Source organism: Oryctolagus cuniculus, chromosome 8 (genome assembly GCF_051225735.1).
Source record: "Oryctolagus cuniculus isolate XC-2025 breed Fujian yellow rabbit chromosome 8, ASM5122573v1, whole genome shotgun sequence".
In the NCBI taxonomy this organism is placed as follows: Eukaryota; Metazoa; Chordata; class Mammalia; order Lagomorpha; family Leporidae; genus Oryctolagus; species Oryctolagus cuniculus.
The window spans coordinates 102,765,069-102,788,085 of record NC_142874.1 but is presented as its reverse complement, the minus strand read 5'-3'; the positions used below and the strand labels follow the sequence as shown (position 1 = coordinate 102,788,085).

Genomic DNA, 23,017 nt, shown 5'->3' with positions numbered 1-23,017 from the left:
CAATAAATTGGGAAATCTAGTAGAAATAGACAGATTCCTGGACATGTACAACCTACCTAAATTGAGCCATGAAAACATATAAAACCTAAACTGACCCATAACCAAGACTGAAATTGGATCAGTAATAAAAGGCCCTACCAACAAAGAAAAGCCCAGGACTGGATGGATTCACTACTGACTTCTACCAGACATTTAAAGAAGAACTAATTCCAATTCTTCTCAAGGTATTCAAAACAATTGAAAGAAAGGGAAACCTCCCAAATTCTTTCTATGAAGCCAGCATCGCCTTAATTCCTAAATCTGAAAAAGATCATAAGAAAAAGACAATTACAGACCAAGTTTCCTGATACACATAGGTGCAAAAATCCTCAACAAAATTCTAGCCAATAGAATCTGACAACACGTCAGAAAGATCATCCACCCAGACCAAGTGGAATTTATCCATTCACAAATCTTTCAATGTGATATATCACATTAACAAACTGCTGAACAAAAACCATGTGATTCTTTCTTTTTTTTTTTTTAACAGGCAGAGCTGGACAGTGAGAGAGAGAGACAGAGAGAAAGGTCTTCCTTCCATTAGTTCATCCCCCAAGTGGCCATTACTTCAGGTGCACAGCACCGATCTGAAGCCAGGAGCCAGGTGCTTCCTCCTGGTCTCCCATGTGGGTGCAGGGCCCAAGCACTTGGGCCATCCTCCACTGTACTCCCGGGCCACAGCAGAGAGCTGGACTGGAAGAGGAACAACCTGGACAGAATCTGGTGCCCCAACTGGGACTAGAACCCAGGGTGCTGGTGCCACAGGTGGAGGATTAGCCAAGTGAGCCGCAGCGCCAGCCAAACCATGTGATTATTTCAATAGATGCATCAAAAGCATTTGCTAAAACACAATACCCTTTCATGGTGAAAACTTCAAGCAAATTGGGTATTGAAGGCATGTTCCTCAACACAATCAAGGCAATTTATAACAAACCCATGGCCAGCTTCCTATTGAATGGGGAAGAGTTGGAAGCATTGCCATTGAAATCTGGTATCAGACAAGGATGCCCACTCTCACTATTGCTATTCAATGTACTCCTGGAAGTTTTAGGAAGAGCCATTAGGAAAGAAAAAGAAATCAAAGGGATACAAATTGGAAAGGAGGAAGTCAAACTATCCCAATTTACTGATGGTATAATTCGATATATAGAATATGTGAAAGATGCCAGTAAGAACATACTAGAGCTCATAGAAGAGTTTCGTAAAGTAGCAGGATATAAAGTCAATACACAAAAATCAACAGCCTTTGTATACACAGACAATGTCAAGGCTGAATTGTGCTTGTAAGATCAATCCCTTACATTAAGTAAGGATTTCAACAGTTTGCTCCCACACAGAAACATAAAGTGAAAAATAATAGATGATTTTTTTTAAATGATGATGAAATCAGATCAGACCTATTGTCATGTTTAATCCCAGTGAGAGTCAAGTTGGAAAAGTTGGAAGTTGATAGTTTCTTTTCTTTTCTTTTTTTTTTTTTTTACAGAGGATCAGTTTAGTATGCATTAAGTAAAGATTTCAACAGTTTGCACCCCCATAGAAACACAAAGTGAAATATATTATTTGAGTACTCGTTATAGCATTAAATCTCAATGCACAGCACATTAAGGACAGAGATCCTACATGAGGAGTAAGTGCACAGTGACTCCTGTTGTTGACTTTACAAATTGACACTCCTGTCTATGGCATCAGTAATCTCCCTATGCTCCAGTCATGAGTTTCCAAGGCTATGGAAGCCCCTTGAGTTCTCCAACTCTTATCTTGTTTAGACAAGGTCATAGTCAAAGTGGAGGTTCTCTCCTCCCTTCAGAGAAAGGTACCTCCTTCTTTGAAGACCTGTTCTTTCCACTGAGATCTCACTCACAGAGATCTTTTGCCAGAGTGTCTTAAGATAATCGAAAATGAATCTTGATGTGAATGGAAGGGGTGAGGGAGTGGGAAAGGGGAGGGTTGTGGGTGGGAGGGACGGTATGGGGGGGGAAGCCATAGTAATCCATTATTCGTACTTTGGAAACGTATATTCATTAAATAAAAGTTAAAAAAAAAAAGAAAATTGAGGTAATACAAACGCCCTTTGGTTGGCTCAGTGGCTTGCTTGCTCAGTTTTACAAGTCTTTAATATGCTTTAAACTTATTTCTCTTAATGATAAAGATCTTTTCAAAGTTGTAAACATGCACTAGTGTTTGCTGTCCAGGAGGTGTTATCCTCATGTTACTTAAAAACATAAAAGTGTAATTTTAACTTTCATTTCAAATAATGGTGTGGTATTCATTAATAACTCAGTGTCTTAAGTCATCTAGGCATCAGTGCTAAGTAAAACTTGAAAAAATATATTTCTCATAGGTTGTCCATACATGACAATTCAAGGCTATGTAAAAGTAACTATGGGTATAAAGTTTCAAAAGGTGTAAACAAGTCATAAAAAGTTTTAAAATGTTTACGATTTTAAAATATTGTTTACAGAGTTGAGTGCTAATGCCAAAATTACACTGACCTAAAGTTGAAGTCTGATCTTCTGTTATAACAATGGGTTAAAAAAAAAATGTGTACTAATATTAGTAAATATCTAAAAATGGTCTAAATCATAAAGCTTGGAATCTGTTTTTGCAAAAACTGTAATGTCTATTTTAACAGTGTCTGCTTAATCGGTTACTCTGCCATTTCTAGAGTTAGGTCCTGTAAGCTCTTTTTGACTCTGTTAAATAATTCTAAATTATGTAAACGCTTATATACAAGGTTTTTTTTATTATTTCTGGTTTATTCGACAACAAGAGACATAAAATTCATGTTAATCCAAAAAAAAAAAAAAAAAGATCAATCCCTTTCACAATAGCTACAAAAACAAACAAACAAACCAACAAAAATACCTCGGAATAAATTTAACCAAAGAAATCAAAGATCTCTACCATGAGAATTATAAAACATATGTGTATAAAGTCAATTGAAAATAGATCTCAGTAAAAAATGAGTGGGGATAAGAGAGGGAGGAAGAAGTTTGTAACTGTAAAGCTGTATAGGATACACTTACAGACATACTTCTAGGGTTACAGTTTTTTTTTTATTTTTTTTTAAGATTTATTTTACTTATTTGAAAGAGTTACAGAGAAGTAGAGACAGAGAGAGAGAGAGGTTTTCCAACCACTGGGTCACTCCCCAGATGGCCACAAGGAGCTTCTTCTGGGTCTCCCACATGGGTGCAGGGGCCCAAGGACTTGGGCTATCTTCTGCTGCTTTCCCAGGCCATAGCAGAGAACTGCATCAGAATAGGAACAGCTGAGACTAGAACCAGCGCCCATATGGGATACAGACCAGGGTTTAACCCGCTGAAACACAGCACCAGCCCCAAGGATACAGTTTAAAAATTTGTCATGGGACTCCAAATCTCATTAAGTTTGGTGATAAAAATGTTATGTTAATTGTTAAAGTGATCATATTAAGTAATAAAGTGAATATATAGATAGGATTCAGTGTTAAAGTGATCATATAAATAGGATCAAGTGTCTGGTAATAATAATAGAATTAAAGAGGAGAGAGTTTTCCAATATGGGAAGCAGTCCACACAGCAGACTCATAGAATGACAATCCTTTGAAGTAACACCCTGTCTTCAGAATCAGCCCTTAAGTCTTCCTGATCTGGCTGAAAAGCATGTGAGAGCATTTCAGGCATGGAAAGCCTAGACATTGCGGCAAAAAATGTTCTACATGAAGGATCTCTGTGAGTGAGACCCTGGCACAAAGAAGTGGCCATCAAAGAAAGAAGAAATTTTCTCTGAAGGTAGGTGAGAACTTCCACATTGCTTATGGCCTTGTCCAAATACTGACAGAGTTTGTGGTCTCAAAAGACTTCCATAGCCTGGGAAGCTCATGTTAAGAGCCTTGGGTGGTCACTGACATCATACATAAGAGTGTTCATTGCTAAATTAATAACAGGTGTCACCATGCACCAGCTCCCCATTCAGAACCTCTGTCCTCAATGAGTTGTATTATGAGAGTTAAATGTAAAACTAATTATCAAACAGTTTTTATTTTGTGTGTGTATGCAAATTGCTTAAATATTTACTTAGGATACAGTTGGTCTTCTGTGTACAAAATTAATGAATCTTAATGGAGAATGGGATTGGGAAGGGGAGAGGGAGGAGGGGGAGGGAAGGGAGTGTGTTGGGGGGATATGGTGGGAAGAATAACTATATTCCTAAAGTTGTACTTATGAAATTTGTATTCCTTAAAAAAACAAACTTAAAAAATAATTAAAAATAAATATAAAAGAATGTCAATGGTAAAATAAGTTTGAAATATTTAAATATAGGTTAATGATTGGCTTCCTCTGAGATTTCTCTCTGTTTATAATTTATTTACATGTGCTACAGGTATAAAAAAATCTTTTTGGCATTTTGAAATTTTATGTGGCAAATATACTTCACTTTCCCCCACCACAGGACAAATCATTCCATAAGGTCCAACATAGGAAAAGCTGGTTCATATATTTCTGACAACACTGGCAATCTAAACATTTTTACTATTGTGTCATTTTCACAACCTTATTGTGGATAATTTTTTTATGATCCCACTCTCTCCTGATGAGATAAAAAAATGTGAAGAGGCAACAAAGTGTAACAAACAAAGGCTAGAGAACAAAAGCTTGACAATATAATTTTAAGTTTTTATGAATTAACTTTGAATGCATTCTGTGAGATCCAACCTAAAATTAAGGATTTGTCTCCCCTCTGTCATTTTTATTCACATAATCCCCACTGCAAAATAGACCGAGTTAAATTTAGGCAGAGATTCTTATTTTGGTTTCTCTTCCTGAAATAATTTTTATTGACATCTTTTAAAGCATTCTTTGAAGACATATTCCATCTTCTCTAGACCAAATACAAGGATTGTGTCTGTGTTGTAAGCTGTCAGACTGATACAGAGGAAAAATAATCTTAGGAAAAGATCAACTTGACATCTCAGTAATGTATTTATTGTATAGTGAGTTAAGGCCATTTTATCTTATCCTGCAAGAGTAATATTCCATAATATGTAAAATTTTTAGTTCATCCTTTCACTCACTTTTTTTTTTGACTTGCAAATATTCATTATCTTTGCTTTTGATATAATTTGAAATTTCAGATTGAAATTTTTGGTAATTGTTCTGTTTCACAACGGGCTTGCAACAAAATTCCTGAAAATTGCACTGTTGGTGCTTCTGAGCCAGGACAAGCCAGCTCCAGGCCACTGCAGCTGCCTGTGAGCCTGGAGGATTTCACGTTCACGGTAAGACATCGTCCAACAGCACAGCCTGAGAGCTGCGGCTTACTGGGGAGACTTGTTACAAATGTGGGAACAAGTGGGACAGAAATCTCCAGGCAGGCTGCCATGGAGGAATCATTTGGGGGGGTGTCGAAGTACAGGAGGGGAAGAGAGGAGGGCAGGACCCACTTTCCTCCAAGGAGGAAAAAGGAAAAAGGAAAAAGCTTCAATGTAGAGGGAAAAGCAGCTGAGTTGGAGACAGCCACTACCTCTTCATTCTCTGTTCTCAGGCCTCGATTCAAGACAGGCAGGCTGAGTGGAATAGTGCAGACGGACACCTTTGATTGGCTGAGCAGGTGTTCAGTGGTTTGCCCCTCTTTCTGTCTCCCAGGAATTCAGTATGCTATTCTCAGGAGACAGGAGGGGCTTGGGCAGGAGTGGCAGAGCCTGGATAAAGAAAGGACACAGGGAGGAGTCTGAAAGGGGTGCAGATTGATGTGGAAAATGTGGGGTTGCTAGGCCATTTAAACTGTCCATCAGGGCAGAGAGGGGGCACTCCCCTGCACATGCCCCTCCATCCTTGCCAGGAATGGGAGGGTCAGGAGGAGGCTCCTACCATGACCTTCCTGCCAATATCATTTCCCAGACGTTGTCTTCTGCATCCTTAAAGCTCTGCTCTATTTAGGATTTTTCTCTGCTCTAGTTCTTTACTTTTTTCTTCTGCTATATTCTGTTTATCAAACCATTGATTGTGAATTACCTCCTTGGAATGAAGAATAAACATTCTCCCCACACTTTCATACATGTTAGTCTCATCTACCAAAGTCCTAATTTCTGTATCTGTAAGATGTGCATTTTTTTTTTTTTTGTTCTGTTCAGTTGCTCAATCTGTATGTCAGCAAGCTTCGCCTTCTGTTGAGTGGCAATAACTTTGGCTTGAGGCTCTGTGAAGGCCTTCTTCAACTCGAGATCCACAGGGGCAGCCATCTTGTGGCCCACTAACTCTGTAGTTCACTATTGTTTATAATCAGCTAACATTCAAATGCACCACCAATGTTCAGGAGCAACAAGGAATATGCAATTTATTGTACTCAAGTCTATAATTATTATGCAATTACTCACTAAGAAGTGGAAGTAAATGTTTATAAAGTTCTATGCCTTCTTGGAAATGACCTCCAAGGTCAATATAGATATAGCAGAAGTGTTTGAGTGTTGATCATGCTTTTGTTTCTCTATTGATGTTTCCTTCACTCTATGTGGTATTATATAATACAGTGTAATGGGGCTGGCACTGCAGCGCAGCGGGTTAGAGCCCTGGAGTGAAGTGCCGGAATCCCACATGGGCACCGGTTCCAGTCCTGGATGCTCCTCTTCCAATCCAGCTCTCTGCTGTGGCCTAGGAAAGCAGTAGAAGATGGCCCAAGTCCTCAGGTCCCTGCACCCATATGGGAGACCCGGAGGAAGCTCCTGGCTCCTGGCTTTGGATTGGCACAGCTCTGGCTCTTGCAGCCATCTGGGGAGTGAACCAGTGGATGAAAGACCTCTCTCTGCCTCTAACTCTCGCTGTAACTCTGTCAAATAAATAAAATAAATCTTTAAATATATATATAATACAGTGTATTTTGAAAAAAATGGATAGTTGAGTATTTCAGTCTACTCCACAAGTACACATTGTATTTGAGACTTATGTGTCTAGAAAATATATGTACAAAAGAAATGGTTTATTTTATAATTAAAATAATCATTGGCAGATGAAAAATTTGACTTTTTGTAGGTTCTTTAATGATAATTGATAATCACTATAATTGACATTATGCATGCAATTGTTTGTTTTTGACCTACACAGAAATTTGCCTTAACTGCTCTGCCTCACCAGCACCAGAGGGGTCAAAATATTCATAATAGATAGATAATATCTTTATCATGGCCAAGTACAATTCCCTCAGGATAGATAATTTTTTAGAAGAAGAAAATAGTTACATTGATTTCAATTTTGAAGACTTAATATTTACACTAAAGATTGAAATCACAGGATAATGTCCTAGTGTTCTAATTACTCTTTAGTACATGAGTGGCATGTTATTAGTGTTCTGTTGATATTTAATACCTAAATAGCTGATCATACCAGACAAGTTGTGAATGAAGTATACATTGTAACAGCCTCATAACAGAAATTTATCTTATGTGAAAGTTTTAGAAGCATTAGAAGAAATAAAACTGCAGAGAACCAAGTTATCGAAAAAGTCACTTAAAATATCAAGTTTGTTTCATTACAGTAATTTCATTAGTGTGAAAAATCACTCTGATAAACTGGTACATATTGAGAGATTTAAAAAATAAGCTGATTAAATTGAAATCAAGCATGGCTGCCATCTTGTGGGGACAGGATATAATGTAGTGAGGGGCCAATCTCAGTAAAGTGCTCCTTTGGGCTATAAGTCACCTTTCGACTTCTATTACCCAATTGGTTGATGTGTATTAATATTCTCCTTGAAATGCCACATCAGCATTCAGACAAGAAGAGACATGGCAGCCAAAAGAGATCTACTAATAAATATTTGTATAACTGAGTCGCTGGTCTGAAAAGCTCAATATCATGACTAATGTATGGACAGTGAAAACGTTTTGAAATTCAATTTCACTTGAATTAACCTTAATAATAGATGAGTTTGGTAAAGCCCTAGTTTTTATCAATCAAGTCAGTTTCAGACTTTGATTGGGATTTGTATCTCAGTGAGTTAGAAGAGAATAAAGCATTGCCCTGACAGGGGAACCTCACAGATTTAGGGAAAACTCTGAACAGAAGGGTGGGATCAAGAGCTTGATTTAGAAGTCAAGAAGGACAGGATAGAGGGAGTGAGCAAGATAGCACCTATTTTCGAGGGTAAGACTTGTACCAGTGTCACAGACAAGATGTTTTAATAAAGTAGAAAGTGCTGAGTCAGGGTGAAGTCATCCTGAAATAGAATCAGGATGAGGTACGCCCAATGTTAAAATTCACATGTTAATTCACATGTTATATAGGAGTTTGTGAGTTGATGATTTTCTTGAACATACTTATTTTCTAAGTTCTAGTCTTGCAGCACATAGCGGTAGAGTTGCTATGACTCAATTTCTCCATGTTCTTCCAGAAAACAAAGGTATTGAATGAGTGAGATCCTAAAGTCTCATTGAGTTCTAAAGTTCTCTGATCTGCTAAGTACAAAAGTTGCCCTTTGAGTCCCTCAAAGAGGAGTTGTTTTTCACTTCTACAAATGAATACTTCAGTTGTGACTTTATAGCCATTTACCAAAACTCATTACATCTCTAGATGGTCACTGTCTTACAGTCTTCCCTTCATACTCCTGCTAAACTTGTAATGGACTTAGAATCTTTCGTGAGATTAGCCATATTTATAATGGCAAAGATGTAATTATAGAGAACTAGAAATAATGATTTAAATACATTCTATACCATTTTCACTGTGATAATTTTTTTTTTTTTAATTTTTGACAGACAGAGTGGACAGTGAGAGAGAGATACAGAGAGAAAGGTCTTCCCTTTGCTGTTGGTTCACCCTCCGATAAGCTGCCCTGGCCGGTGTGCTGCGGCTGGTGCATCGTGCTTCTCCTGGTCTCCCATGCGGGTGCAGGGCCCAAGCACTTGGGCCATCCTCCACTGCACTCCCTGGCCATAGCAGAGGGCTGGCCTGGAAGAGGGGCAACCAGGACAGAATCCGGCGCCCCAACTGGGACTAGAACCTGGTGTGCCGACGCCGCAAGGCGGAGGATTAGCCTATTGAGCCTCTGTGCCGGCGGTGATAATCTTTTGAAAGCTAACTATGTTTCCCCCTTAACTTTCATAGATGCTGTCTCATAAATGGACAGATCTTGTATACTAAAACAAAACTCCTGAATAGCTGAATATTTTTGAAGAGTTATTCAAAATTGACTAATGTAAATTGACTTACTGCTGTTATAACTGAACAAAATTTTACATATTGGTATTCTTAGCATCTTTTTTTATTTTTGACACGCAGAGTTAGACAGAGAGAAAGGTCTTCCTTCCGCTGGTTCACCCCCCAAATGCCCGCTATGGCCGGTGTGCTGCACCGATCCAAAGCCAGGAGCCAGGTGCTTCCTCCTGGTCTCCCATGCAGGTGCAGGGCCCAAGCACTTGAGCCATCCTCCACTGCCTTCCCAGGCCAGAGCAGAGAGGTGGACTGAAAGAGGAGCAACCAGGACAGAATCTGGCACCCCAACTGGGACTAGAACCTGGGGTGCCAGTGCCGCTGTAGGAGGATTAGCCAAGTGAGCCGCGGTGCTGGACCTTAGCATCTTTTAAGTGAAAATGATAGAATTATATATTCCAAGAGTTTTCTTCACCTCACTTTCTTTCCACAACTGTAGTCGACTTGAGGAGTGTGCACTTGGACTGTTTAAGCAAATGCAAGTTCATGTATTTTCAAAAATATATTTTCCATTAAGAAATACTAATTTTCCTTTACATCTTTAAGCTGTTTACATTATCTACCATTTCGTTAAATTATTGATGTTCATATCACAAATAATATCTGAATGAAATGACAGTTTCCATGTTAAAAGTATAAATTCATGAATGTTTCACTTACATTAAAAATTAAGAATTTGTCTTCAAACTTTTTTTTTTAAAAAGATTTATTTTATTTATTTGAAAAGCAGAGTTACAGAGAGAGCAAGGGGCAGACAGAAAGGTGGGTGGGAGGAAGGGGGGAGAGAGAGAGAGAGAAATCTTTCATCCACTGGTTCACTCCCCTTATGGCCACAACGTCCATGGCTGGACCACACCAAAGCCAGGCACTTCTTCCAGGTCTCCCATGTGGGTGCAGAGGCCCAAGTACTTGGGCCATCTACTGTTGCTTTTCCAGGCACATGAGTAGGGAGCCGGATCAGAACTGGAACAGCTGGGACCTATACAGGATACTGGAATCGCAGGCGTCTGCTTTACCTGCTAAACCACAAAGTTGGAATGAAACGTTATCATCCTTGTGAAATATGCCAGAATGTCACAAGTCGAGTCCCTGATGCTCACCTTCTGATCTAGTTTACTGCTAATGCACCTGGGGAGGCAGTGAATGATAGCCCAAGAAAGGAAACAACGTGGAGTCCCTGGCTCTTGGTTCCTGGCTTCAGCCTGATCCAGCCCTACCTGTTGTGGTTATTTGAGCAATGAGCCAGTGAGCAGAAGATACCATACTCTCTCTCTTACTCTTTCTGTCTGTGTCTGTCTCTGTCTCTCTGTCCTTCCCTCTCCCGATCTTTCAATCTCTCTGTGTCACTCTGCCTTCCATATATATAAAAAAAAAAAATCTTTTTTAAGTACAACTAGTGATTTTCTTTTCTACTGCTGGAAGGTAATCTTTAACTTGCACATTATAAACATTTGTATCCCTCTAAATATTATAATACAGTAATTTTCCAAAATAGTGAAAAATATAGTAAATATATTACTTAAAATGTGTTTACACTTAAATACAAACTCTACTCCTCATGTTATTTTTGGGAAGTTACAATTCAGGATTCAAGGATCAATGCCTCTGGCAGACGTGATGTGTCACCCAGATGCATCTAAGCGTTTGAGTTTTAGCACAGTGATTTGGGTACTGGCACTGTGGCATAGTTGGTAAGGCCACTACCTGCAGTGTTGGTGTCCCATATGGGTGCCAGTTCAAGTCCCAGCTGCTCCGCTTCTGATCTGGCTCCCAGCAAATGCATCTGGGAAAGCGGCAAAAGATGGCCCAAATACCAACATGGGATACCCGAATGAAGCCTTGCTCCTGGCTGCTGCCTGGCCCAGCATGGGCCTGGCCTTTGTGGCCATCTGGGGAGTGAACCAGCAGACGGAAGATTCTCTCTCTCTCTCTCTCTCCCTCTCCCTCTCTCTCTCTCTCTCTTTCTCCCTCTCTTTCTCTGTAACTCATCCAAATCAATAAGAATTTTATTTTTTAAAAAGAACAGTGATTCGTAAGTATGACTACACAGGACTCACCCGAGTAGTTTTAGAACAGCTGCTTTACAGGCAAGGCCCCACACTCCAAGGTTGATTACATTAGCCTAAAGCGATCCTCAGAAAAGCTTTCCAGGTGAAAACCATTAAATTAGAGCGTTTGGAAATAATGAAAAAAAAATTGATACATTAAAAGTAGATTTCCAAGAAAAGATAGGATTATATTTAGCTTCTCCAAAGAATTAAATTTATTGTTAGAATTAGTTCAGCAAATGGTTGGCATTCCTCTGATTCTTCTATAGTGTTCTTTCCATGATACATGGTTATTTCACAATCTTTTTCTTGATATGCATTCTGACTCATCAGCTTTTAAAATGCCCCTGTGAATATCATTGAAGCAACCATCAGGGAAGTGCATCCATTCTTTTGGTTCATTATCTGTATCAACAAAGTATAATCTGTGAAATTGCCATCAGAACCCACGAAAAAGTAAAATGACATCAACCACACATTACTGTAATCAATGTTGAGTCTACAAATACTAAAGGTGGGGAAAGGAATGATTAAAATTGAAGGAGAAAAGCAGAATCAATGATGACTTCGTAGAAGCACTGGTGTTCCACATTCAGAAACAAGTGACGATATTCAAGTCATCAAAGGGAGTCTTGCATGAAGTGTGTACCCAATGCCATGCGAATCAGCTATGGGCCTCCTTCTCAGGATACTGAGGATCTAATTCAAAGTAGCCCAAAGTCTAGTACAAAGGGAATATAGGCTGTGAAACACAGAAGGTGGATGAATTTATTTCATGTTGAGGGATAGACACCAATTCACGGGCAAAAGGAATCTGAATTAGCCTTGAGGTGGCACGGAGAGATGCCTGGAGAACGAAAATGCCCCAGTACTGTCCCAGCAGAGCTACTAACACAACTAACAGCATAGCAGTGCAGCTTTTTCTAGAATGTTCAGGAAAAACAAGCCAAAACCAGCAGTTCAGAACTCAATCTGGGCCGGCACCGCAGCTCAATAGGCTAATCCTCCACCTGCGGGGCCAGCACACCCGGTTCCAGTCCCGGTGGGGGCGCCGGATTCTGTCGCAGCTGCTCCTCTTCCTGTCCAGTTCACTCCCCAGAGCGTGCAACAGCCGGGGCTGGGAATCCGGAACCCAGTCCAGGTCTCCCACATGGGTGGCAGCCACCCAACTGCTTGGACCATCACTGCTTTCCACCAGGGTGTGCATCAGCACCTGACTCGGATGCGGGACATATAACATGGACAATCATTTCACAGAGGTGAGAATGTACAATTGTGTTTGCTGAAAGAATAACCCATGTTAAGCAGGCTAAAGAGGGGGACCCGAGGGAGAATCAGAAGAAAACATATTTGCCAAACTGGAGGTAATGGAGGGATCTGAAAGGCTGTTTGATGAGTTTAGCAAGCTAGCACCTAAAGCGGCCACATTTCCAAAGGATTCCAGTTTTAACAGAAACAATACTGGAACCATTAGCAGCTGACCTCAACTAGTCACGTGATTGTGTTAACACATCTGCAGCCTGCAGGAAGGCCAGATTGATATAATATTATCAGGAGATAGGAAGTCACAGTGATCAGGAATTTGTTAAGGAATAAGCTTCCAGAAAATCCCCCCCACTGGAAACTAGGAGGCTCTCATTCAGCCCTTCTTCAGCTCTTTCCATGGCAGAGCAACCAACTTGCTCATTCTGAATTTATCTGCGTGGGTTACTGAGCTAGTCAATGCAATATTTGGACCACATGTTTCATTGAAACATGCTTCTGTTTTATTTAATTATCATTTTTTTTTTACATTCCAAGATCTGTATTCTGATGGAGGAGGCTTTTCATCTATAGAAAGGATTTCAGGATCCTTTCTCTATCCTGATTACCTACAAAGTACACTGGAGGCTGAAAAAAAAAAAAACCCTTACTGTATAAAAGGTAATTAGCACATTCACTCCTTTTTATAACTTTATAATTGAAATCTCATTAAGAGCTTTCTAGGTCTCCTTTTCCCTAAGTGACCAGGTGTCCCTAATTTGTTTTCAACTAATGTGACTAATTCCAGGCAAAAACTAGAAAAAGTCTGATACCTGTTGGAGAACAGCAAGGTTAAATAAGTGGGGTGGCTTTTTTAGGTTGCTTTTAACCTCCTCAAAGAAAAAGGGGGTGGGGGGAGGCTCCAGCGTCTTTTCTCTTAAGGTCCTGCCTTTTTCTCAGTCCCGGTTGAAGATTCCAAGGGAAATGAGAGCACTATTTTGTTTCTCCCTTGTATTGCAGATAGGGGGAGGAGGTGGTTATTAGAGAGAAGCTCTTCCTCTCTCGGTTTCCCCCTCTCCCTCCGCCTGACAGCACCGCTCTCGCGGGCTCGCTCCTTCTCCTAGGTGATCCATTTCTAGGCAACGTGGGGCTGGTGCTGAAGCTGCCAGGCTCGCTCGCTGCTTCCTGCATCCCGCCAGGCGAAAGCATCCTGCAGCCCGCGGCGGCTTCCCTCCGCCGGCCTGGCCCCGGCTGCTCGCGCCCGGCGCAACTCCCCCGCCACCGCGCCCCAGCGAACCGGCTCCCCGGGCCCGCCTCGCCACGCTCCGCTCCCCGCCTCGCGCAGGAACGGGATTTTCTCTGCATTACTATCTGCATTACCTTGAAGTTCACTTTTTCTACCCCTCTCGGAGAGGGCTCCCCCCCGTCCCCGCTGGAATCTGGCTGCTCCGCTCGGAATCTCCTAATCGCTCCTTTCCACTCCAGATTTTTGGCGGCGAAGACGAGTGATTCTCTGCGGGCCACGGGGGCGGGGGGCGGGGGGGCTTTTTGGCTGGGGGAGGGGGCGGGGAGGGGGCACATCCGGCGTGGGAGGGGGGGTGGGCTGTTGGAAGTTGCGGCGGAGCTGGGACCCGAGACCCGCGGCCCCCGCGCAGCTATGGGGATGGTCTGAGCTCCAGCCTCTCCCCCGGCCCGAAAGCAGCCAAGGCTGGATACGTTTTTACAAAGCCAAACTGCAAACAACTCTGGCGATGCCAAAATTCCCCTCCAAGTGACACGGCTTTGCGAAGGAGGCTTCTTCAGGCTGGGCGCTTTCGTTTCCCCCAGCCCTCTCCAGCGACGATCCAAAGGCTTTTGCTCTGGCAATAGGAATTTAGGAGGAAAAAAAAAATAAATAAAAGAGCTGCACTCAACTCTATCGTGACCTCAAACTCTTTGGACTGGTTTTTACAAAAGAACAAAAACAAAAAATACTGGAAGGAAAAACCCCGTTCTCCAAGGGAATCGGCATAGGAGGAGATGGAAGTTTTCCCCTTGCTGTTGGTTTTGTCGCTCTGGGGGTCTCGAACCTGGGACGCGGCGACTGCGGATTCGATCATTCACATCGGTAAGAAAGGGCTGGCGTCGCTCGCCCACGCCCGCGGAGCTCTCGCCCCTCGCGTGCCCCTCGGCGCCCGCGCAGCGCCCCTGCCCGCTCCCCTGCCCCACGCTCGCTCCGTGCTCGGGAGGGAGGTGCAGGCTCGAACCCGGACGCGGGCTGCTGCCTCGCGGTGGCTCCTGGAGAGGGCTGCACGCGTGGGGGTCTCGAGTTTCCCTCATGGTGCGTGCAGGGGAGTGCGGGGGATTCCGAGTGTGTGGGGAGAGGAAGTTTAATTGACTCTACCTTCCATATTTTCTCCCGGATGTGCATTTGCTCCATTTAAAAAAAAAAAAAAAAAAGATCTGAGGGGGAGCAGGAAAGGTGTCACCTGCGAGGCGAACGGCACGGGGGTAGGGGGCGGGGGGCGCTGCCTTCCGAGCGAACAGGTGGTTTTGCAACGTGAGGCGGCTGAGTCCGCCGCAGCCCAGGGCGACGGTGCTGGGGGGCGCCCCCAGCCGCCCTCTCCCGCCGGCTTTGCGGTCCTCGCGCCGCGACGGTGGCGGGAGGGGCTGGCGGCGGCGTGGCCCAGGACTGGGAGCCGCGCGCCTCGCCGCCTGGCCGCCTCGCTCGCTCGCTCTCTCGCTCGCGCGCGCTCCCCGGGCCTGGCGCGCCGGCAAACCGGCCCCCCGGGCGCTCGGCACACGCGCGCAGGCCGCTCTCCCCGGGGCCGCCTCGCCTGAAGCCCGCAGTCCACTCCGAGTTGCCGCTGGGGCTCCGGCCGTGGCAGCCCCGGGGTTCGGGGGAGGCCGGCCGAGCCCGCTCGGGGCTGCTCGTGGCCCCACCTATTGGCCACCAGACGGTGCCGGGACCGACCGCGGCGGGGGCGGGCGGGGGCCGCGCGTCATTATCATGCACGGCGCTCGCGGCTTCGGGCTCCAACTCTTCTCACTTGCTAATCCGCCGGAGCTGAGCGCAGCCCGGTTCTCGCAGCCCTGGTTCGTTAATGCGACCATTTCCTTCATGGAAATTCTCATCCGTGGGCTAGCAAGCTTCGCTGGCGGGGCTGCAGAAAAGCCCCTGTTGGGGAAATTTTTTTCTGGGCATGGGACTTTTGTCTGTCCACAAGGCTCGGCGTTGTGTAAATCGAAGCGACAGATGGGTCACAGCTTCTCCCCTCTCCGTCCCCTGCCCCTCCACTGCGCAGCTCCACACACACGCGCCTGGAAGGGGACCCTGCTGCAGGTGGCGGATGTGCCCTCCAAGCCCGGGGCTTCTGTGTAGTGTGCTGGCCCACAGTGGCCTGCCCCTCCGCTCCTTGGGGCTCCCTGACTCGGACTCAGAGGCTCTTTGTAAACATGTCTGCCATCTCTGTCATTCCTATCAATAGAACTGTATAAGTCTCTGTGCAAGGGATAATGAGGTCAGGATTCAGAAAACCTTGCACTGGTGCCTTAAGTAAATTACACACTAGGAGGCTCGCCGGCTGGATCCTGTTTTGCTTGGAGGCTGGCAGTGCTTGTGGGTTGAGAACTTTTCAGGGAGAAATGATGGTCTCGTGGAGGGGTTCAGTGATGTTCTGATAGAGTTCGGAAATGAACTATGCTTCGCTTAAAGAAATGACATACGGTTATGTCCTGTTGTAAATGACTGGAGTGGGCATGCAGATATGCAATGCTCATACTTTAATATTCATTTTATGAGTAGGGGTTTCTGCCTTACACTTCTCCTTCCTCAGGAGGGGAGTCTCCTGGATAAATGCTTGCTTAATTGATTACTCTGTGGTTTACACGATACATACATTATTTCCACACACCTACAGCTCTTGCTAGCCTTCGGCAGCTGAATACTATTTTGCAATGCAGTCTGAGCATTTGTTTCTAAATAGAAAACAACTGTTGTATTTTTTCTTTCCATACTGTTGTTTGTTAGTGTGACATGGCTTACTTATTTATAACTAGATTTAAAAAAAGTGTGTACAAATTACAGATTTTTTAGAAAGCTGCTTGTATGCATTAACTATGTATATCCTGCTAAAAGAAGTAGTTCTCAGAATGAATTTTACTTGAGTGCAATTTGTACATTTTTTAAAAAATGTATCTTAGAGACTACCTAATGGGACCATAAAATTGGCAAATTGATTGTTTCAAAAGATTCATACCTTTGATTAACATACTTAAAAATGTTTACTCCTAAATCTAAAAAAACCGGTTTTTGCACATTTCAGGGGTTAAAAGCCCATTCTGTGTCCACCCCCACTGTCAGCATGACATATTCAAAACTGTATATCCGTGTTAAAATTGCAAGGCACCAGGTCACATGCAGTTTACTAGGTGGCTTGGAAAAGAGAATTACATTCTCTAAGGATGTGATTACTTTTATGTAAATATGCTTGTAGGAGAATGTGTTAGGACAGAGGGATGAAAGTGATGAAGGTGAAGGGAGAGGAGGGAGCATTTCAAATGTAGAGACAGAAGGAGATACGCAGGAATGAAAGGCTTTCCCAGCCCCATGTGATGTGTTCAAGCAGAAAGTAGCTGCAATACGTGGTTCAGGAAAACTGGAAAGATAAAAAGACATTGCTCTAATAGGTTCTTTAAATATTGAATCCTCTTAGTATTCAACCAGATTATATATGTGAAAAATTTCTCCTTGCTACTGTTTTTGCTTCATGCAGGTAGTTTAATAAAGTCAATTACATATTTTAAGCTCATATGGTTTATTAAATCCATTCGTTCTCTACAAGGTTGGGATATATTATAATGATCAACCCATTATGATAGAAATGAAAATGTGTTTCAGTCAAAAACTGTATAGTATTACAACTGTGTTGAGTTTCTGTTAAATCATATTGAAGATACTTGATACTTGCTTAGTACCTCGGCGCACACAGGTACATGCAAGTAGAATATTTAGGAATGAATAACCTCTAGTGGGCCCCAATAAAAGAATCTTTTGACATATAAAGAGTATGCAATTTTGAATTATGCTTCTACTTTGAGCCTGTGCATTGATTGAGTAATTTCATCAGACCCACATTACTTGATTGCTTAGAAGTTTCCTAATGATCTGCATGCTGTAGGAAGAACCAAAAAGTCGTGAGTGGAATGGCAATGATATTGTGTTTTATGAGGCTATTCAGAAGTCGCTCTGATTTATGTAGCTAGAAAGCTCCAAAGTCTTTGAGATTAGCCACGCTGACTGCTGTTTTCTTCATACATCAGTCGTCCCACACTCTTTACTCCCTAAACACAACAGGAGTTTAGAGCCCTGCTTTAATTAAGCAGGGATTAGGTGGCATTTCCAGTCAACTGCACAGTTTGTGTTTTACCTCATATCTAATATAGAAGATCTCATGTTTTAACAGTTTAATACATGCTCATTTCCTTATCTGGTTGCTGTGCTCACAGAACTGATCTGTAAATTAGTTGTCTTCAGTTATGTATCTCTACAAGGGAGCACTCAAATACTATACCTACTCATAGATTACACACGCCACTAGCACACTTTGGTTGTTATCAGTCATAGTAAAATGCCTTATGTCAACAGAGTAGTAAAGAAGCATTTATTCATGATTTTCTCATAAGCAGATGATACTTATTCTCTGAGATCCTAATCATCAGCTATGACATTATGTTTGAGACGCCTGAGACAATTCACAAAATTTTTTGATCCTGAGTCTGTGAAACTTAAAGCACAATGTTGAAAGAATGTGTCAACGCATTACAAAGAGTAATAGCAGGTCAATTTAAAGTGTGTTTCAAAGACTTCTGTGCTGAGAAATATTTTATCAAATACAAATGTAAACACTTCCAGGAGATGCAGTATCTCTTAGACCAAAATGCTGTTTTTTTTTTCAACTCCTTACATGACTTGCATTGGTTAATGACAGCCCTTGGGGCTCTTCAAGGGGTTTGCACTTGTTAAGATGTATCAATTACTTATTACCCCAACAGTAGTTCTGGATAACTGATATGTAAACTTCTCAAAAGTACTAGTACACGTACATTGCTATTATTCTTCTCTGTATCATTAATATAGATATTTGAAGCACAATTCAGGTGTGCATTAAGTTAGACAATCTTGTATTAATCAAGGATATCAACTATGACATGACTAATAAGCCATTACACTAAGGACCTTTACTTTCTGTTCCAAGTGAAATGTACACACACTAAATATCTACCATAAATTTAAATTCAAATGTGAATAAAAACTGAGGTGATTCAGTTTTGACGTATCCAAAAATGAAAATCAGTTGAAATGTTTCGGCACAGTGGAAGATCCTTTTCATTCATTTCTGATTGCTAAAGCAAGTATTATCATACTGTAATCTTATCTTAAAGGGATATTATAATTTTAAGATCATACTTTTAAATCTAGTTTTCTTTTTTCCTTCAAATGCATATATTACTTTATTTTTGGAAGTAATGTATTCATATTTCTATTGGATCATCATTTTCTAGTATATACAACATATTGGTGAACAGCAATGTCTAGAGAGTTACTACATATGTAATGTTTATCAGAAAATACATTTATGACCTATAAAGATATCTTTGCCATTAGGGGTCACTACATTCTGAGCTCTTTGTTCCTTTGTAGTCCTCATTGAAAACCACGTGAAATATATTTTTTTTAAGTTCTCAGAAAAAAAGATGCTACTTACTGAGGTTTGTAATTCTTTAAGATACAGGTTTTTATTTTCAAACAAGGAAAGTGAATCTAATCCTTTTCTCTTATTCTTGTAAGAATTAATTTTAGAACAGGTCAACACTTGATAAATTCCAGCTAGATTAGAGTGCTACACCCAGCAATATAAGTGTTTTTTCACAAACTTAAAATAACAACAACAATATATTTTTTTAAAAAAAAATTTATTTATTTGAGAAGTAGGGTTATAGACAGGGAGAGGGAGAGACAGAGAGAAAGGTCTTCCATTTGCTGGTTCACTGACCAAATGGGCACAATGGCCAGAATTGTGCCAATTTGAAGCCAGGAGCCAGGAGCTGCTTCTGGGTCTCCCATGCACGTGCAGGAGCCCAAGCACTTGGGCCGTCTTCTGCTTTCCCAGGCCCTAGTGGAGAGAGGGCAGCCGGGATTTGAACCAGGGCCCTTATGGGATGCTGGCACCACAGGCGGAGGATTAACCTGTGCCACAGCACTGGCCTCAGCAATATATTCATGTAGTAATATTTATTCTCTGTGAAAAAAAAAAAACAAAACAAAAACTAAGGCACTGGGAAGAAGATGTTTGCTCATGCAAGCAGACATTAGTGAATAAAGTTGTTTGGTTAAGTAGTTTCTAACTGCAGTAAGTCTGCAAATTATGGAATGCCTGAGGTTCCAAAATGATTGATGTTTGGGACATGAAACATAAACAGCTTTGGAAGAAAACATGTACATCAACACAAAGCTATATCTAAAAATAATGTCGACCATGGAATTTTGTGAATGATCACATGTTCTCTGATAGTTTTTGCCTGGTTAATTTTAAGTTTTAGGGATTGTGTCTAGCCTCTGCTGACCTACAACTACTACCACCAGTACTAGAACCATGGGCTTGTTGGCCATGTAAACCAATGTCTGTTCTCATTTAGTGATTTCTATGTTACTTTAATTACTTTGAAGAAGCACTCTTCTTCTAGCATCAAATTTTAACAATAAGGGTGAAATATAGGTTGAATTTCAATCTGATAACTTTGAAAGTTGGAAAGATCCCACATTCTGTGCAACCTTAAATAATAATTTGCCTTCTGTTATGCCTCTACCAATATTAATTAATTGGAATAATGTTATTAAAATTCAAAGTACAATTAAATGATCTGGGATGTATAAGGGATGCAGAAAAATACTGAAGTTATTTTGTAACTGATTGTTAGGGATGTCTGCAGATTCTGGTCATTTAATTAGTGAGTTCAATATTTGGGTGTAGACAAATTTCCTATGAGTTGAAAATGGAGAATTTCAGAATATAATAGCATGTATGCTAAATTATAATATAGAAGTTTTGAGACTAAATCTGAATTTTATAAGTAGCTATCTGAGCAATATTAGAAAGTGATGGAATTTCCTTAGTCCACATATTTTTTCCTAACACAAGTTTCAGACTAATTTTCATTTAAAATTTAAGATTTTATGAGGGGCCAAGGCTGTGGCGTAGTGGGTAAAGCTGCCACCTGCAGTGCTGGCATCCCATATGGGCACCGGTTCAAGTCCCAGCTACTCCACTTCCGATCTGGCTCTCTGCTATGGCCTAGGCAAGCAGTAGGAGATGGCCTAAGTCCTTGGACTCCTGCACCCACATGGAGACCTGGAGGAAGCTCCTGGCTCCTGGTTTCAGATCGGCGCAGCTCTGGCCGTTGCGGCCATTTGGGGAGTGAACCAGCAGAAGGAAGCCCTCGCTCTCTGCCTTTCCTTCTCTTTCTGTGTAACTCTGCCTTTCAAATAAATAATATTTTAAAAAAGAGATTTTATGAACTACAATGAAGAAACTAATGTTTGAGGAATATGAGAAATATCAAATTTGGAGATGAGATTCATTCAAGTGGTTCGTTATATTTACAAGATAATTTAGAAAGAATTATAAAAATCAAAATATCAGAGAAACTGATATCTGTTACATTAAGGACCCCTTAGAATGAAGCTTATTTTTGGTTGAAACAAATTATGAATAATATCTTTGATCATCATATACTCTAAGTAACCTCAATATCAATTGTGAGAACTGGGTTTATCTGTTTCCAGTTTTAGATGGTTTATGTTTTGTCTAGTATTAATACTAAGCTATTATGCATGGTGACTCATCACACAGCATAAAACTAGTCCCAAGTAAGGCTAACTACAGAGATGAGAAATCTTATGTTTTCATTAATCTTTGGACTTTACAAACTGGAAGCACACAGGGAATGTTAGCATATGCTTGACACCGCTCAACATGTATAGAATATGACATAAACAACCAATTCATAGTTCTTCATTGTCTTGGACTCTTGCTGCAGGTTTTGTTGCTTTTGCTCTATTATTGTCCATCAGGTGGTAGTTGATGTGATGCTGAGGCTGGGTTGGCCCACTGAAAGCCCCTGAGTAGAGAGAAGTCCAGGGGTGAACACCTAACTAACCTAAGCACCGACTCTTGCCCACATGTTAACAATTCTTAAATCACTTGTTAGTCCAGTCCTGAAATAACAAATATATTTATCCAGGGGAAACACACACACACACACACACACACACACAAGCATTTAAATAGATAATAGCAATTCTCATGCTTTTCATACAAAAATAGTATTTTTAAAATGTTACTTCGTTGCTTTGAGTACCTGAGTTGTCTTTTGTAATCTTAAATAAGGTATTTGCTTCTGTAACGAGATCATTACAATTTTAGGAGTTAAGATTCCTTAATTTACAAGGCAATACAAGTATTGTTATCGACATGCAGTATGTGTGTCAACTGGAAAAGTATTCTTTCACTCAGCAAATACTTATTCTAAATCTCTCTATGGCTTTAAGTGCCTAGAATCATATGTTGAGCAAGCAAGCTGTGTACGTTTTCATGGAGGAGACAACTAGGTAAACACAGATGACATGATGTAAGGTGATCATAAAAGCTATGAAGAAAAGTAAGGAAATGGTGGGTAATAAAGTATGTTGTTCTCACTAGGGTGGGCTCTTCCGACCTCTCTGAGGAGGTGATCCCTCATGAAAAGGGTTGATTCAAAGACAGGGATTGAGCTATGTGGATGTCTGATGAAGGGTTTCACGCAGGGGGTATGGCAAGGGTAATGACCATGAAACAGGACACTAAAGAATGCACCTCATTTGCTTAAGGACCATCTTGGAAGCCAGTTTGGCTGTAGTTTAGTGAGAAAAGCAGGAAATGGAAAGAAATGAGGTCTGAGAGGCAATTAGGGCAGATCCTGTAGGGACTTACAGGTCATAGTAAGGTATTTAGATCTTCTAGGTGTATGTGGGCCAAGATCAAGGACAGGATATTAAGTAGTTTGTGTTTTAGAAAAATAACTTTCTCTGGGTGGACTGGATGAACCAGAAATACAATTTGGCAGTTATGAATTAGACTGAGTTGGTAACTGAACTGGGAGGGCAATTGTCAGACTGTGTAAATAATTTGAATATAGAAGAAAGGGATTTTAGATGGAATATTCAGATGAGAGAAATCCAGAGGAAGTAAAGATGCTTCCAAAGTGTTTTACCCGAGCAATTAAGTGAAATGTATTATTATTAACTCTCACTGGGAATATGGGGAAGTGAGCAAGTTTTAGGTAGAAATCAAACTTGCATTTGTTGAATTCTGTGTACTTCCATTAGATAACAAATTTGAGAATTTAAATTGGTAGTTGATTACATGAATGTAATTTTGGGATGAGTTTGGGAGTTGGGCTCACTGTTTTCAGTAAATATAG

General features: G+C 41.3%; 1 protein-coding gene and 1 pseudogene across 3 annotated transcripts in view; one reads left to right on the top strand and one right to left on the bottom strand.

Moving 5' to 3' along the window:
• Nucleotides 1-5,890: 5,890 nt before the first annotated feature.
• Nucleotides 5,891-6,265, bottom strand: LOC100342979 (prefoldin subunit 1 pseudogene; annotated as a pseudogene).
• A 7,797-nt stretch (nt 6,266-14,062) lies between these two features.
• GRID2 (glutamate ionotropic receptor delta type subunit 2) overlaps nt 14,063-23,017 on the top strand; it is a 1,603,946-nt gene continuing 1,594,991 nt past the window's right edge. The window contains exon 1 of one of the 3 annotated variants that reach the window (XM_051819557.3): nt 14,063-14,624. In XM_051819557.3, the coding sequence (XP_051675517.1) occupies nt 14,537-14,624 (88 nt within the window). In that variant the 5' untranslated portion in view covers nt 14,063-14,536. The remainder of the gene's footprint in view (nt 14,625-23,017) is intronic. The other 2 variants (XM_002716957.6, XM_051819556.3) reach the window with 2 other exon arrangements.